Source organism: Balaenoptera ricei, chromosome 1, assembly GCF_028023285.1.
Source record: "Balaenoptera ricei isolate mBalRic1 chromosome 1, mBalRic1.hap2, whole genome shotgun sequence".
NCBI classification, from domain to species: Eukaryota; Metazoa; Chordata; class Mammalia; order Artiodactyla; family Balaenopteridae; genus Balaenoptera; species Balaenoptera ricei.
The window spans coordinates 34,784,313-34,800,331 of record NC_082639.1 but is presented as its reverse complement, the minus strand read 5'-3'; the positions used below and the strand labels follow the sequence as shown (position 1 = coordinate 34,800,331).

The following is a 16,019-nucleotide window of genomic DNA, read 5'->3' as shown; positions in this document are numbered from 1 at the left end:
GTGTTCACCAACCCGGAAGCTCTCTGAACCCTCTCCTTTGGGTTTCTATGAAAGCTTCATTACACAGGCACAATTGATTAAATCACTGGCCACTGGCGACTGAACTTAATCTCCAGGCCCTCCCCGCTCCTAGGAGGTGGGGGTGGGGACACGGAGGAGTTGGGGTTACAGAGGGGGCGGAGGGTGGGACTGAAAGTTCCAACCCTCTAATCACATGGTTGGCACCCCTGGCAACTAACTCCCATCCTTTGGTTACCAAGGGGCTTTCCCAAAGTCCTCATTACCATGACAAAAGACACGCTTACCATTCTTATCACTTAGGAAATTCCAAGGGTTTGGGGGTGGCAGAAACAAGGATGAAGACCAAATACATGTTTCTTATTATAAATCACAATAGCACAGGGTAAATAAACCTAGTTTTATAACTATTAAAACGGGTAAACATATTTTAAATTATTTCTGTAGTTACTACCATTATGACACTCAAATTTCATTACATTATTTATAGCTGGTATCATTTTTACACAGACAAGATAGGGTCAGATTAACTAATTCACCACTTATTCCAAGCCTATTGGCTTCCTAGCAAATAAATATGTGTGAGGTGTTGTTAAATGTATTATAAGTTGTCTTGATCTCAGTGGTCCCAGTAAAATACGTATTGCTTGTGTTGACCAAAGGTTTTGCAGTCAGACATATATGGGTTCAAATACCAGCTCTAATACTTAATGTAGCTTTTTTTTTTTTTTTTTTTTTTGGTTGTGCACAAGCTTTTCTCTAGTTGCGATTAGCAGGGGCTACTCTTTGTTGCGGTGCGCGGGCTTCTCATTGCGGTGGCTTCTCTTGTTGCGGAGCACGGGCTCTAGGCACGTGGGTTTCAGTAGTTGCAGCACACGGGCCCAGTAACTGTGGCACGCGGGCCCTAGAGCACAGGCTCAGTAGTCTGGCATGCGGGTTTAGCTGCTTCACCGGATGTGCGATCTTCCCCGACCAGGGCTTGATCCCGAGTCCTCTGCATTGGCAGGCAGATTCTTAACCACTGTGCCACCAGGGAAGTCTCTAATGTAGCTATTGGACAATTCATTTAACCTTGTCATGACTCAGTTTTTTAATCAATGAAATGGGAATAATAATACAACTTGGCACTGTTGTTAACATTAGAGATAATCCATTTAAAATGCCTGACAGGAGAGGAGCTTCAAGATGGCAGAAGAGTGAGACGCGGAGATCACCTTCCTCCCCACAAATACATCAGAAATACATCTACACGTGGAACAACTCCTACAGAACACCTACTGAACGCTGGCAGAAGACCTCAGACCTCCCAAAAGGCAAGAAACTCCCCCAGTACCTGGGTAGGGCAAAAGAAAAAACAGAGACAAAAGAATAGGGACGGGACCTGCACCAGTGGGAGGGAGCTGTGAAGGAGGAAAGGTTTCCACACACTAGGAAGCCCCTTCGCGGGCGGAGACGGGGGGGGGGGGGGTGGTGGCGGAGGGGGGAAGCTTCGGAGCCACGGAGGAGAGCGCAGCAACAGGGGTGCGGAGGGCAAAGCGGAGAGATTCCCGCACGGAGGATCAGTGCCGACCAGCACTCACCAGCCTGAGAGGCTTGTCTGCTCACCCACCGGGGTGGCCGGGGGCTGGAAGCTGAGGCTCGGGCTTCGGGGGTCAGATCCCAGGGAGAGGACTGGGGTTGGCGGCGTGAACACAGCCTGAAGGGGCTAGTGCGCCAAGCTAGCCGGGAGGGAGTCCGGGGAAAAGTCTGGAGCTGCTGAAGAGGCAAGAGACTTTTTCTTGCCTCTTTGTTTCCTGGTGCGTGAGGAGAGGGGATTAAGAGGGCTGCTTGAAGGAGCTCCAGAGACAGGCGCAAGACGCGGCTAACAGAGCGGACCCCAGAAACGGGCATGAGATGCTAAGGCTGCTGCTGCAGCCACCAAAAAGCCTGTGTGCGAGCACAGGTCACCATGCACAGGCCCCCTCCGGGGAGCCGGTGCAGCCCGCCACTGCCAGGGTCCCGTGATCCAGGGACAACTTCCCTGGGAGAACGCACGGCGTGTCTCAGGCTGGTGCAATGTCACGCCGGCCTCTGCCGCCGCAGGCTCGCCCTGCATCCGTACCCCTCCCTCCCCCCGGCCTGAGGGAGCCAGAGCCCCCGAAGCAGCTGCTCCTTTAACCCCATCCTGTGTGAGCGAAGAACAGATGCCCTCAGGCGACCTACACGCAGAGACGGGTCCAAATCCAAAGCTGAACCCCAGGAGCTGTGCGAACAAAGAAGAGAAAGGCAAATCTCTCCCAGCAGCCTCACGAGCAGCTGATTAAATCTCCACAACCAACTTGATGTACCCTATATCTGTGGAATACTTGAATAGACAACGAATCATCCCAAATTGAGGAGGTGGACTTTAGGAGCAACGATATATATATATATATTTCCCTTTTTCTCTTTTTGTGAGTGTGCATGTGGGTGATTTTGTCTGTATAGCTTTGCTTTTACCATTTGTCCTAGGGTTCTGTCTGTCCGTTTTTTTTTTTAACTATAAAAAATTTTTTTCTACAAAAAAGAAATTTTTTTCTTAATATAATTAATTTTTATTTTAATAACTTTATTTTATTTTATTTTATTTTATTTTATCTTCTTCTTTCTTTCTTTCATTTTTATTCTCCCTTTTATTCTGAGCCACCTAGATGACAGGCTCTTGGAGCTCCAGCCAGGCGTCAGGGCTGTGCCTCTGAGGTGGGAGAGCCAAGTTCAGGACACTGGTCTACAAGAGACCTCCCAGCTCCACGTAATATCAAACAGCGAAAATCTCCCAGAGATCTCCATCTCAATGCAAAGACCCAGCTCCACTCAATGACCAGCAACCTACAGTGCTGGACACCCTATGCCAAACAACTAGCAAGACAGGAGCACAACCCCATCCATTAGCAGAGAGGCTGACTAAAATCTAAGGCCACAGACACCCCAAAACACACCACCAGACGTGGACCTGCCCACCAGAAAGAAAAGATCCAGCCTCATCCACCAGAACACAGGCACTAGTGCCCTCCACCAGGAAGCCTACACAACACACTGAACCAACCATAGCCACTGGGGACAGACACCAAAAATATCGGGAACTATGAACCTGCAGCCTGCGAAAAGGAGACCCCAAACACAGTAAGTTAAGCAAAATGAGAAGACAGAGAAACACACAGCAGATGAAGGAGCAAGGCAAAAACCCACCAGACCTAACAAATGAAGAGGAAATAGGCAGTCTACCTGAAAAAGAATTCAGAATAATGATAATAAAGATGATCCAAAATCTTGGAAATAGAATGGAGAAAATACAAGAAACGTTTAACAAGGACCTAGAAGAACTAAAGAGCAAACAAACAGAGATGAACAACACAATAAATGAGATTAAAAATTCTCTAGAAGGGATCAATAGCAGAATAACTGAGGTAGAAGAACGGATAAGTGACCTGGAAGATAAAATAGTGGAAATAACTACTGCAGAGCAGAATAAAGAAAAAAGAATGAAAAGAATGGAGGACAGTCTCAGGGACCTCTTGGACAACATAAAACACACCAACATTCGAATTATAGGGGTCCCAGAAGAAGAAGAGAAAAAGAAAGGGACTGAGAAAATATTTGAAGCGATTATAGTTGAAAACTTCCCTAATATGGGAAAGGAAATAGTTAATCAAGTCCAGGAAGCACAGAGAGTGCCGTACAGGATAAATCCAAGGAGAAACATGCCAAGACACACATTAATCAAACTATCAAAAATTAAGTACAAAGAAAAATTACTGAAAGCAGCAAGGGAAAAACAACAAATAACACAAAAGGGAATCCCCATAACGTTAACAGCTGATCTTTCAGCAGAAACTCTGCCAGCCAGAAGGGAGTGGCAGGACATATTTAAAGAGATGAAGGAGAAAAACCTACAACCAAGATTACTCTGCCCAGCAAGGATCTCATTCAGATTTGACGGAGAAATTAAAACCTTTACAGACAAGCAAAAGCTAAGAGAACTGAGCACCACCAAACCAGCTTTACAACAAATGCTAAAGGAACTTCTCTAGGCAGGAAACACAAGAGAAGGAAAAGACCTACAATAACAAACCCAAAACAATTAACAAAATGGTAATAGGAACATACATATCGATAATTACCTTAAATGTAAATGGATTAAATGCTCCAACCAGAAGACATCGATTGGCTGAATGGATACAAAAACAAGACCCGTATATATGCTGTCTACAAGAGACCCACTTCAGACCTAGGGACACATACAGACTGAAAGTGAGGGGATGGAAAAAGATATTCCATGCAAATGGAAATCAAAAGAAAGCTGGAGTAGCAATTCTCATATCAGACAAAATAGACTTTAAAACAAAGACTATTACAAGAGACAAAGAAGGACACAACATAATGATCAAGGGATCAATCCAAGAAGAAGATATAACAATTGTAAATATTTATGCACCCAACATAGGAGCACCTCAATACATAAGGCAAATACTAACAGCCATAAAAGGGGAAATCAACAGTAACACAATCATAGTAGGGGAGTTTCACACCCCACTTTCACCAATGGACAGATCATCCAAAATGAAAAAAAATAAGGAAACACAAGCTTTAAATGATACCTTAAACAAGATGGACTTGATTGATATTTATAGGACATTCCATCCCAAAACAACAGGATACACATTCTTCTCAAGTGCTCATGGAACATTCTCCAGGATAGATCACATCTTGGGTCACAAATCAAGCCCCAGTAAATTTAAGAAAACTGAAATCGTATCAAGTACCTTTTCCAATCACAACGCTATGAGACTAGATATCAATTACAGGAAAAAATCTGTAAAAAATACAAACACATGGAGGCTAAACAACACACTACTTAATAACCAAGAGATCACTGAAGAAATCAAAGAGGAAATAAAAAAATACCTAGAAAGAAATGACAATGAAAACACGACGACCCAAAACCTATGGGATGCAGCAAAAGCAGTTCTAAGAGGGAAATTTATAGCAATACAATCCTACCCTAAGAAACAAGAAATATCTCAAATAAACAACCTAACCTTACACCTAAAGCAATTAGAGAAATAAGAACAAAACAACCCCAAAGTTAGCAGAAGGGAAGAAATCATAAAGATCAGATCAGAAATAAATGAAAAAGATATGAAGCAAACAATAGCAAAAGATCAATAAAACTAAAAACTGGTTCTTTGAGAAGATAAACAAAATTGATAAACCATTAGCCAGACTTATCAAGAAAAAAAGGGAGAAGACTCAAATCAACAGAATTAGAAATGAAAAAGGAGAAGTAACAACAGACACTGCAGAAATACAAAGGATCATGAGAGATTACTACAAGCCAATAAAATGGACAACCTGGAAGAAATGGACAAATTCTTAGAAATGCACAACCTTCCAAGACTAAACCAGGAAGAAATAGAAAATATAAACAGACCAATCACAAGCACTGAAATTGAAACTGTGATTAAAAATCTTCCAACAAACAAAAGCCCAGGACCAGATGGCTTCACAGGCAAATTCTATCAAACATTTAGAGAAGAGCTTACACCTAGCCTTCTTAAACTCTTCCAAAGTATAGCAGAGGGAGGAACACTCCCAAACTCATTCTACGAGGCCACGATCACCCTGATACCAAAACCAGACAAAGATGTCACAAAGAAAGAAAACTACAGGCCAATATCACTGATGAACAGAGATGCAAAAATCCTCAACAAAATACTAGCAAACAGAATCCAACAGCACATTAAAAGGTTCATACACCATGATCAAATGAGGTTTATCCCAGGAATGCAAGGATTCTTCAATATATACAAATCAATCAATGTGATACATCATATTAACAAATTGAAGGAGAAAAACCATATGATCATCTCAATAGATGCAGAGAAAGCTTTTGACAAAATTCAACACCCATTTATCATAAAAACCCTCCAGAAAGTAGGCATAGAGGGAACTTACCTCAACATGATAAAGGCCATATATGACAAACCCACAGCCAACATCGTTCTCAATGGTGAAAAACTGAAACCATTTCCACTAAGATCAGGAACAAGACAAGGTTGCCCACTCTCACCACTATTATTCAACATAGTTTTGGAAGTTTTAGCCACAGCAATCAGAGAAGAAAAAGAAATAAAAGGAATCCAAATCGGAAAAGAAGAAGTAAAGCTGTCACTGTTTGCAGATGACATGATAGACATGATAATATACATAGAGAATCCTAAAGATGCTACCAGAAAACTACTAGAGCTAATCAATGAATTTGGTGAAGTAGCAGGATACAAAATTAATGCACAGAAATCTCTTGCATTCGTATACACTAATGATGAAAAATCTGAAAGTGAAATTAAGGAAACACTCCCATTTACCACTGCAACAAAAAGAATAAAATACCTAGGACTAAACCTACTTAAGGAGACAAAAGAGCTGTATGCTGAAAATTATAAGACACCGATGAAAGAAATTAAAGATGATACAAACAGATGGAGAGATATACCATGTTCTTGGATTGGAAGAATCAACATTGTGAAAATGACTCTACTATCCAAAGCAATCTACAGATTCAATGCAATTCCTATCAAACTACCACTGGCATTTTTCACAGAACGAGAACAAAAAATTTCACAATTTGTATGGAAACACAAAAGACCCCGAACAGCCAAAGCAATCTTGAGAAAGAAAAATGGAGCTGGAGGAATCAGGCTTCCTGACTTCAGACGATACTACAAAGCTACAGTAATCAAGACAGTATGGTACTGGCACAAAAACAGAAATATAAATCAATGGAACAGGATAGAAAGCCTAGAGATAAACCCACGTACATATGGTCACCTTATCTTTGATAAAGAAGGCAAGAATATACAGTGGAAAAAAGACAGCCTCTTCAATAAGTGGTGCTGGGAAAACTGGACAGCTACATGTAAAAGAACGAAATTAGAACACTCCCTAACACCATACACAAAAATAAACTCAGAATGGATTAAAGACCTAAATGTAAGGTTAGACACTATCAAACTCTTAGAGGAAAACATAGGCAGAACACTGTATGACATAAATCATAGCAAGATCCTTTTTGACCCACCTCCTAGAGTAATGGAAATAAAAACAAAAATAAACAAATGGGACCTAATGAAACTTAAAAGCTTTTGCACAGCAAAGGAAACCATAAACAAGATGAAAAGACAACCCTCAGAATGGGAGAAAATATTTGCAAATGAAGCAACTGACAAAGGATTAATCTCCAAGATTTACAAGCAGCTCATTCAGCTCAAAATCAAAAAAACAAACAACCCAATCCAAAAATGGGCAGAAGACCTAAATAGACATTTCTCCAAAGAAGATATACAGATTGCCAACAAACACATGAAAGAAATCTCAAAATCATTAATCATTAGAGAAATGCAAATCAAAACTACAATGAGATATCATCTCACTCCGGTCAGAATGGCCATCATCAAAAAATCTACAAACAATAAATGCTGGAGAGGGTGTGCAGAAAAGGGAACCCTCTTGCACTGTTGGGGGGAATGTAAATTGACACAGCCACTATGGAGAACAGTATGGAGGTTCCTTAAACAACTAAAAATAGAACTACCATACGACCCAGCAATCCCACTACTGGGCATATACCCTGAGAAAACCATAATTCAAAAAGAGTCATGTACCAAAATGTTCATTGCAGCTCTATTTACAATAGCCAGGACATGGAAGCAACCTAACTGTCCATCAACAGATGAATGGATAAAGAAGATGTGGCACATATATACAATGGAATATTACTCAGCCGTAAAAAGAAACGAAATTGAGTTATTTGTAATGAGGTGGATGGACCTAGAGACCGTCATACAGAGTGAAGTAAGTCAGAAAGAGAAAAACAAATACCATATGCTAACACATATATATGGAATCAAAAAATAAAAATAAAAAGGTCATGAAGAACCTAGGGGCAAGATGGGAATAAAGAGGCAGACCTACTAGAGAACGGACTTGAGGATACGGTGAGGGGGAAGGGTAAGGTGGGACAAAGTGAGAGAGTGGCATAAACATATATACACTACCAAACGCAAAATAGATAGCTAGTGGGAAGCAGCTGCATAGCACAGGGAGATCAGCTGGGTGCTTTGTGACCACCTAGATGGGTGGGATAGGGAGGGTGGGAGGGAGGGAGATGCAAGAGGGAAGAGATATGGGGACATATGTATATGTATAACTGATTCACTTTGTTATAAAGCAGAAACTAACACACCATTGTAAAGCAATTATACTCCAATAAAGATGTTAGGGCTTCCCTGGTGGCGCAGTGGTTGAGAATCTGCCTGCCAATGCAGGGGGCACGGGTTCGAGTCCTGGTCTGGGAAGATCCCATATGCCGCGGAGCGACTAGGCCCGTGAGCCACAACTACTGAGCCTGTGCTCCGCAACAAGAGAGGCCGCGACAGTGAGAGGTCCGCGCACCGCGATGAAGAGTGGCCCCCACTTGCCGCAACTAGAGAAAGCCCTCGCACAGAAACGAAGACCCAACACAGCCATAAATAAATAAATAAATAAATAAATAAATAGAAAGAAGCTGCTGACTGTGTCCACCTGTCAAGGTGGACCTTAAAAAAAAAAAAAAAGTTGTTAAAAAAAATTTTTTTTTAAATAAATAAATAAAATAAAATGCCTGACAGAGTACCTGTTAGTAAGCAACAAGTGGTAGTAATAGTAATAGCAGTAGAAATAGTAATAATAGTGATCTAGGGTGGCCTCGGTCTGCAGCGGCTTGAAGGAGGATTTTGGTTCCCAGCCAGAGATTAAAGCATGCTGCGACAGTGAGAGTGCTGAATCCTAGCCTCTAGACCAGTGGCCAGTGACAAAGCCCTGGCCCGTACAGCTCTGCAGAAATGAATTCCCACAAAGACAGAAAGTAGTGAAACAAGTAAAGTGTTTATTAGGAGGAAAAAGGGTACCTGTGGATAGACACACAGGGGGGCTCAGAGAGACAGTTGCACCCTCGTGGTAGTTTGATTCACTTTTATGGGGCATTTCTTCCAGGTTTCCTTGGCCAATCATCTTGCTTTGCCTGGTCTGAGCCTGTATTTGGTATATCTCAGGGTCCTCCCACGTGTGCGCGCACATCTCTTAGCCAAGATGGATTCTAGCGAAGAGGCCTATGGGTAGCCTGACATCACCTACTATGGGGTGGCGCCCCCTCCCTTTTCGACCTTCAAGGATCCTTTCTGCACGTGTGTAGTCAGGAAGGTCTCCTCCTTCGAGAAAGGAATATGTGGTCTTTTATCTTTTGTCTGGGCAGGTCTTAGCTTCTCCTTCCTCCTGCTATTTTGGAGTATCTGTCCGCAGGGGACGAACTCCAACTGTTCAGCCTGGGGCCAATCTATCTCCTGCCTCAATAGCAGTAGTAGTAATATTATTATATTTATTAAGTAATATTATTTAAAAATATTACTTAACGTAAATTATATTATTGTTTAATATTTTATTATTAAATATTATATCTGCTAAAATGACTCACCATTTTCTTTTAGCTTTATCAAATTTTCTTTCAATTTCTCAATTTCTAGTTGAGACTTCTCAAGTGCAGAATCTAAAAGAAAAAAAAGAACAAAATATTTGTGTATGGAGCAACTGATTAGTATAATAATCAAATTTGAAACGACTATTTCTCTTTGGAACACTTTCTTTCTGATGGCTTTCCCCTGACTTTCTGCATAAATGTCACCTCCTCCCGGAAACTTTTCCAGATTCCCCTCTTAATACTCCTACTACACCTTATATTTATCCCTGTCCTTGATATCATCTGATCTTGTAATCTTTCCCTGTTTCCCTAACCAGATTCTATGCTGAAGAGTTTGGACTACTGTAAACAACAGGAACAGCTGAAAGTTTTCAAGCATGGTACTACCAGTTTAGTAAAAAGAAATTACACACAGAAATACTTAAAATTAATTCCTGCAATTAATAATATTTAGAATTTTGCCAGTAGTTTCTAGAAATATCAAAATAGCAAAATTTCAGGAAATAGCTTTTGGTACTATTCAAGAATTTTATGAGGAGAGCAGAAGGGCGTAAGGAAAGTATATGGGGCATTGGAGTCTTTTGGATTTGGGTTCTCTAACCCAGGTTTTATCACTTTGCCTCCTGTGGTCTACTCATCACCAATGGTATGGCTGATAGGCCTCCAATAAAGGCAAGTTGAGGAATCTCCCAGAAGTAAGACACTAACATGAATCTTGTATGAGATCATTCCCAATCACACAGAAAAGGTGCACGAGGAAATCAGGCACAAGCTTTCAAGAGTCTTCTCCCAGCGGAGTCACACAGGATGTGCTTAATTTCTCCAGCAACGAATTGACAATTCGTGTGAAATGTCGTCTACCAGGAAAATTCATTACAGACTCGGTGGCCAATGTATTTATTGGGGGCTGGTGACATAGACACCACCTTCTGCCTAGGACACATCAAAATCCCAGACTCTCAGAAGGAAAGCAGGTTTTCAGCATAAATCACATTGTTTGTACAAAGAGGTCAAGCACAGTGAGCCACTATTACAAATTGGGGAATGGTGGGAACCTTCCCCAAATGCAAGTTTCCAGATGCTAGCCAAGGGCTAACCTGACAAGCAGGACTTTCTAAGGACAGCAGTGTGAGGTCTTCTTCTTCTTTTTTTTTTACATCTTTATTGGAGTATAATTGCTTTACAATGTTGTGTCAGTTTCTGCTGTATAACAAAGTGAATCAGCTATATGGATACATGTATCCCCATATCTCCTCCCTCTTGAGCCTCCCTCCTACCCTCCCTATCCCACCCCTCTAGGTCATCACAAAGCATCTAGCTGATCTCCCTGTGCTATGCAGCAGCTTCCCCCTAGCAGGTTTTCTATGTTAACTATTTTCTGCACAGGATGGATATACCACGTTTTGTCTATCTACTCACCAAATGACAGACGTTTGAGTTGTTTCTATGTTTTGGCTACTGTAAATAATAGTGTTCTGAACATTCACATACAAGTTTTTTTTTAAATTTATTTTATTGAAGTGTAGTTGACTTACAATGTTGTGTTAATTTCTCATACAAGTTTTTGAGTGGACATACGTCTTCATTTCTCCTGGGTCACGCAGGAGTAGAATTGCTGGGTCACATGATAATTTTACATTTAACACCTTGAGAAACTGCCAAATTGTTTTCCAAAGTGGCTGCATCATTTTACAATCCCATCAGCAATGTTGCAATTTCTACACATCCTTGCCAACACTTGTCATTGTCTTTTTTATTATAGCCATTCTAGAGGGTGTGAAGAGGGATCTCATTGTTTTAATTTGCACTTCCCTAATGACCAATGATGTTGAGCATCTTTTCATGTGCCTATTGGCCATTCATATACCTTCTCTAAAGAAATGTCTACTCAAATTTTATTTTGTTTATTTTAAAATTGGGCTGTCTTTTTATAGTAATATAAAAGAATATGTGAGAATTCTTCATATATTCTGGGTATGAGTCCCACATCAAACACATAATTTGCAAATGTTTCTCTCAGTCTGTGGTTTGTCTTTTCACTTTCTTGTTAGTATCTTTTGAAGTACAGAAATTTTAAACTTTGAGTAAGTACAATTTATTAGGTTTTCTCTTATCACTTTTGCTCTTGGTGTTACATCTAACATATGATTGCCTAACTCCAGATCATAAGCATTTACTCCTGTGTTTTCTTCTAAGTATTTTATAATTTTAACTCTTACATTTAGTTCTGTGGTCCATTTTGAGTTAATTTTTGTGTAGGTGTGAGGTAGGGGCCTGTATTATTTTGAAGCATCTCCCAGACATCATATCATTCATCTATAAATATTTCACTATGTATCTCTAAAAGATAAGGACTCTTTTAAAATATAAATTCAATACCATTATGTGTGATTAAGGAAATTTAACAAGAATTCCTTAATACAAATAGCCAATTAGCATTCAAACTTCCAACTGTTTCATAAATGTTAAAAAATCTGTTTGAATCAGAATCCAGTAAAGCCCACACGTTATATTTGGTTAATAATTCCTTCAAACCTTTAAAAATTCATCTTTTTCTTGTAATTTATTTATTGAAGAATAAATAAATATTTGGCATGTATTCTTTTTTATTATTGAAAACTTTTTATTATTGGCCAAAATTTTTCATTCCCATCCAAATTTTGGGGTGTGATATAACGAGAGCTAGAAAATAAACTAAAATAAAGTCCTTCATTTAAAAGAGTCAGTTTGTTGAAAGAAATAGGCTAATACTTGGGAAACACTATCATGTAACACATATACCTAGGAATAAATTCTGGCTATAAATTGATGGATGATTCAAGAAGTAACACGTAAGGCCCACAATGACACTACATATGATATTTTAAAAGGACTTGCTAACTCAGCTTCCCAGCAGTCCCCTGGGGATACTCACTGTGCAGACAGTTTTCAATTAATAGTTTAGGATCCACCAGAGCAACCAAGTGCTGATGGAACAGGGTGCTATGTGATTTGTGTTCTGCTGCATCCAAATGTAACTAAACATAACAGGGGTCCTGCTTTCTCCTTTGTCCTTCTGTATTGCAAGTAGCAGACTGCTTCTCATCAGACTCACGTGGCCAAATTTCTTTTTTTTTTCTAATTGGGTTTATTGAGATATACTTTGCATACAGTAAAATTCATCCTTTTAAGTAATTTGATGAATTTTGACAAATATATGCAATTGTGTACCCGTTAGCCCAATTTTCCATCATTCTGAAAAGGTCATTTGTGTTCACTGTTTAAAATGCATTCTTAACAAAATCTCAACCCTCCTGATATTCTTTGTTTTTAATTCCACAATCAATTTGGCAGAATCATTATTGTTTTATACATTTAACATTTTTAAGATATGATCCTAAAGTAACATATATACTGCATGAAAAAGAATCAGTCTAATTTCTTTAATTATTGCAAATTATATAGAGAGGAAATCATTTAAAAAATTTAAACTTCATACTAAAATAAATTATAGATAAAGCAAAGATTGAAATATAAATAATAAATCCATAAAAGCACTAAAAGAAAAAAAAAACACCAGAGGAGAACATTTTCAATAACCTTGTAGTGATACAGAAAAGGCTTTACACATGAAAACCCAGAAGCCATAAAGAATAACTTGGTTAAATCTGACTTGATAAATATTAGCATTTCTATATGGCAAAAAAACTCAACATGACATTTATATCCAACAAAAGGCTCATATCCAGAATATACAGAAAACTCCTACAAATTAATAAACTCCTACAAAACATGAAGATACAACCCAATAGAAAAATATGTGCAAGACTTGAGCAGGAACTTCACAAAATAGTATATCTAAATGAGCAATAACAACAACAACAAACATATTAAAGGATTTTCAACATCGCTAGCTGTCAGGGAAATGCAAAGTAAAGCCACAATTAAATACTAGTACATACTCATCAGAAAAGGTAAAATTAATAAGACTGACAATACTGAGTATTGACAAAGAATATGAAGCAACCACAATCCCATACACAACCGAGGTGACCTTAAATTAATACAACTATTTGGAAGACAGTATGGCAGTATCTACCAAAGTAGAACAAGCCTGTAACCCTTTGATCTAATAATTCTACTCTTAGGAATATCATGATCAGAGATGTATAGATAAGCACAAGAATATTCATAGCAGCACAATTCATAATAGAGCACAACTGGAAACATGAATGTCCATCATCAGTAGAATGGATAAATAGAATACATTGAGTAGGCTTATTCAATGGAATACTAGAGTACAAACAACAAAAGTGAACAAACTACTGCTACATGCAACAATATAAATGAATCTCACAAACTTAAGATTGAACGAAAGAAACAAACTAAAGGATGCATACTCCCTATAGTCAAAACTCAGAAATAACCTTAAAAGTTAGGAAAGTCATTACTTTTGGGGAAGAGAGAATATGTAGACATAGGAAGATGAAACAGGGCTTCTAGAGTGCTGAAAAGTTCTTGCACTGGGTAGTGTAAATATTGGAGTTGTACACTTTTTGGTAGGTATGTTATGCTATGCTTCAATAAAAATTTCTGGACACTGTAGAAAATGAGGCTGTATATCAGACATTTATGTGTTTATCTTAAAAGATTTTTTTCTCAGTGTTCTCGTGTTCCAACCTGAGTAGGATCATTACACTTAAAACATTGTTAGACATGTTCATCTGTAACCACAGCTTACCTAATTTACTCTGTTCTTTCTCCTTCCCTTGCAGTTCATCAGTGAGCCTTCGGATCTCTTCATGGGCCATCACTAACCTCCTTGTTACTTGTTCCATATCTCTCTCTCTGCAGTTTTGTGATATTTTACCTTTTTCTGGGTCTTCATTATGGGACTGAAATAAAACCATTGTTAGTAGTACGCCAAAAAGTAAATATACCCTTATGATATCGTGCTATTACCTATAAATGTTTGAAAGCCAATAAAGAAGAGTAGCAAACAGAATATTTATGTGCATTTCTTTTATTAGGTTGAACCATAGAAAATTGGTGATATTTGATTGTTTTTAACCTACAAACATGCAATTTCACAAGGTGCAAACCTAACATATCTAAGAGATTATGGTTATATAATAGAAATTTAATCATAAAAATTATCATCTGGCCAAAGAGAGTGAAAATACTCATTTATATGGTAATTAAATACAGTTTATAAAATGCCTTTACATAAGGTATTTCATTTAATTTCAAGGTATGTACACAATTAAGGCTCAAATCATGTTTAGAGCTCCTTTCCTACAATTACTTTCAAAGCATTTTAAAAACTAAGTAAGAAATTCAACCTCAATGATATTTTGCTTTTGATCCCCAAGATATGTATTTATTTTATATGAATATAATCATTACACAAATTTTTCTAAAAAATAAGAAAATAACCAATACCATCTACATAACAAAACTATTTTTAGCTTACTGGTATATTTCCTTGCAGTATTTTTTATTTACGTACATTTTTTACATAGTCTTAATCCCAATCTATATACATGTTTCTGTCTGGCTTTTTCATTTAACATTATACGAGGAACATTTTTCTATATTGCTGTACAGATTTTGTAATGATTATTTTTAAAGGCTATATAATGTTCCAGTGGGTGCAGCATAATTTATATAATCATTTCAACATTTTGGTAGTTTCCAATTTTTGCTATTGAAAATAATACTATGATGGATATACAGTTTCATCCATATATATTTATCTTGGGTTACTTCCCATTGTTAAATTCTCTGTATATGCTTTATTCACTGGATTCAGCTCTTAATAACATTTCCCCAGATCAAAAAATAATCTCCACAAAGAGAATTAATTATATGTAAAATAATGTGCTATATACAGTCTAAAGGACTCCCCCCCAGAAGAAGCTCCAAACATATTTGGGAAGAAGTGTGTACTGTCCCAAGGTGATTTTTCAAAGGACATAACACACATCGATTGTTTAAGTTTTGATACATTCAATAAAAATCAGCTATTGTGTTAAATGGGTGATTGACTTTTTTCTTCTTCCCAAATTTTTGTGATGTGTTTATAATATTCTTATGCACATCTGATATCTTTTACAGCATGGATTTGTACATTTTAATATATTCAAACAAAATACTTCCAAGGTAAAAGCTAACTTGTAACTAGCTACTGTTATTAAGTAAAAGATTGTAATTTTTTCTTACCTCACTCAGACTTTTTGTAGACTGATGCACAAGTTCTTGATGTTTCTGATGTTCCCTTTGCAGAGGCTGGTGAGTTTGTTCAAATTTCTCCTAAGTAAATATTAAGAGGTGAATGAAAATTACATCAATCAGCTTCATGAATAAAAATGTCATTTAAATTTTAAAAAATAACCACGTAAAAAAAGAGGGAGCACAGTCCAATCCATTTTATGAGGCGAGACCATGCATTCTCAATGAGACAATATTGCCCCCAAGGGAGTGCAAACTGATT

The 16,019-nt window shown here is 38.3% G+C and overlaps 1 protein-coding gene across 8 annotated transcripts in view; it reads right to left on the bottom strand.

Annotated features, from left to right (window-relative positions):
* The window catches only part of CCDC30 (coiled-coil domain containing 30), a 153,574-nt gene that overhangs the window by 115,899 nt on the left and 21,656 nt on the right, over positions 1-16,019 (bottom strand). For 7 of the 8 annotated variants that reach the window (XM_059920039.1, XM_059920012.1, XM_059920018.1 and 4 more), the window contains 3 exons: positions 15,749-15,838; positions 14,268-14,421; positions 9,545-9,616 (listed from right to left, as the gene is read on the bottom strand). In XM_059920039.1, coding sequence (XP_059776022.1) covers positions 9,545-9,616; positions 14,268-14,421; positions 15,749-15,838 — 316 coding nt within the window. Of the gene's footprint in view, positions 1-9,544; positions 9,617-14,267; positions 14,437-15,748; positions 15,839-16,019 lie in introns of those variants that run through there. The other variant, XM_059920050.1, reaches the window with a different exon arrangement.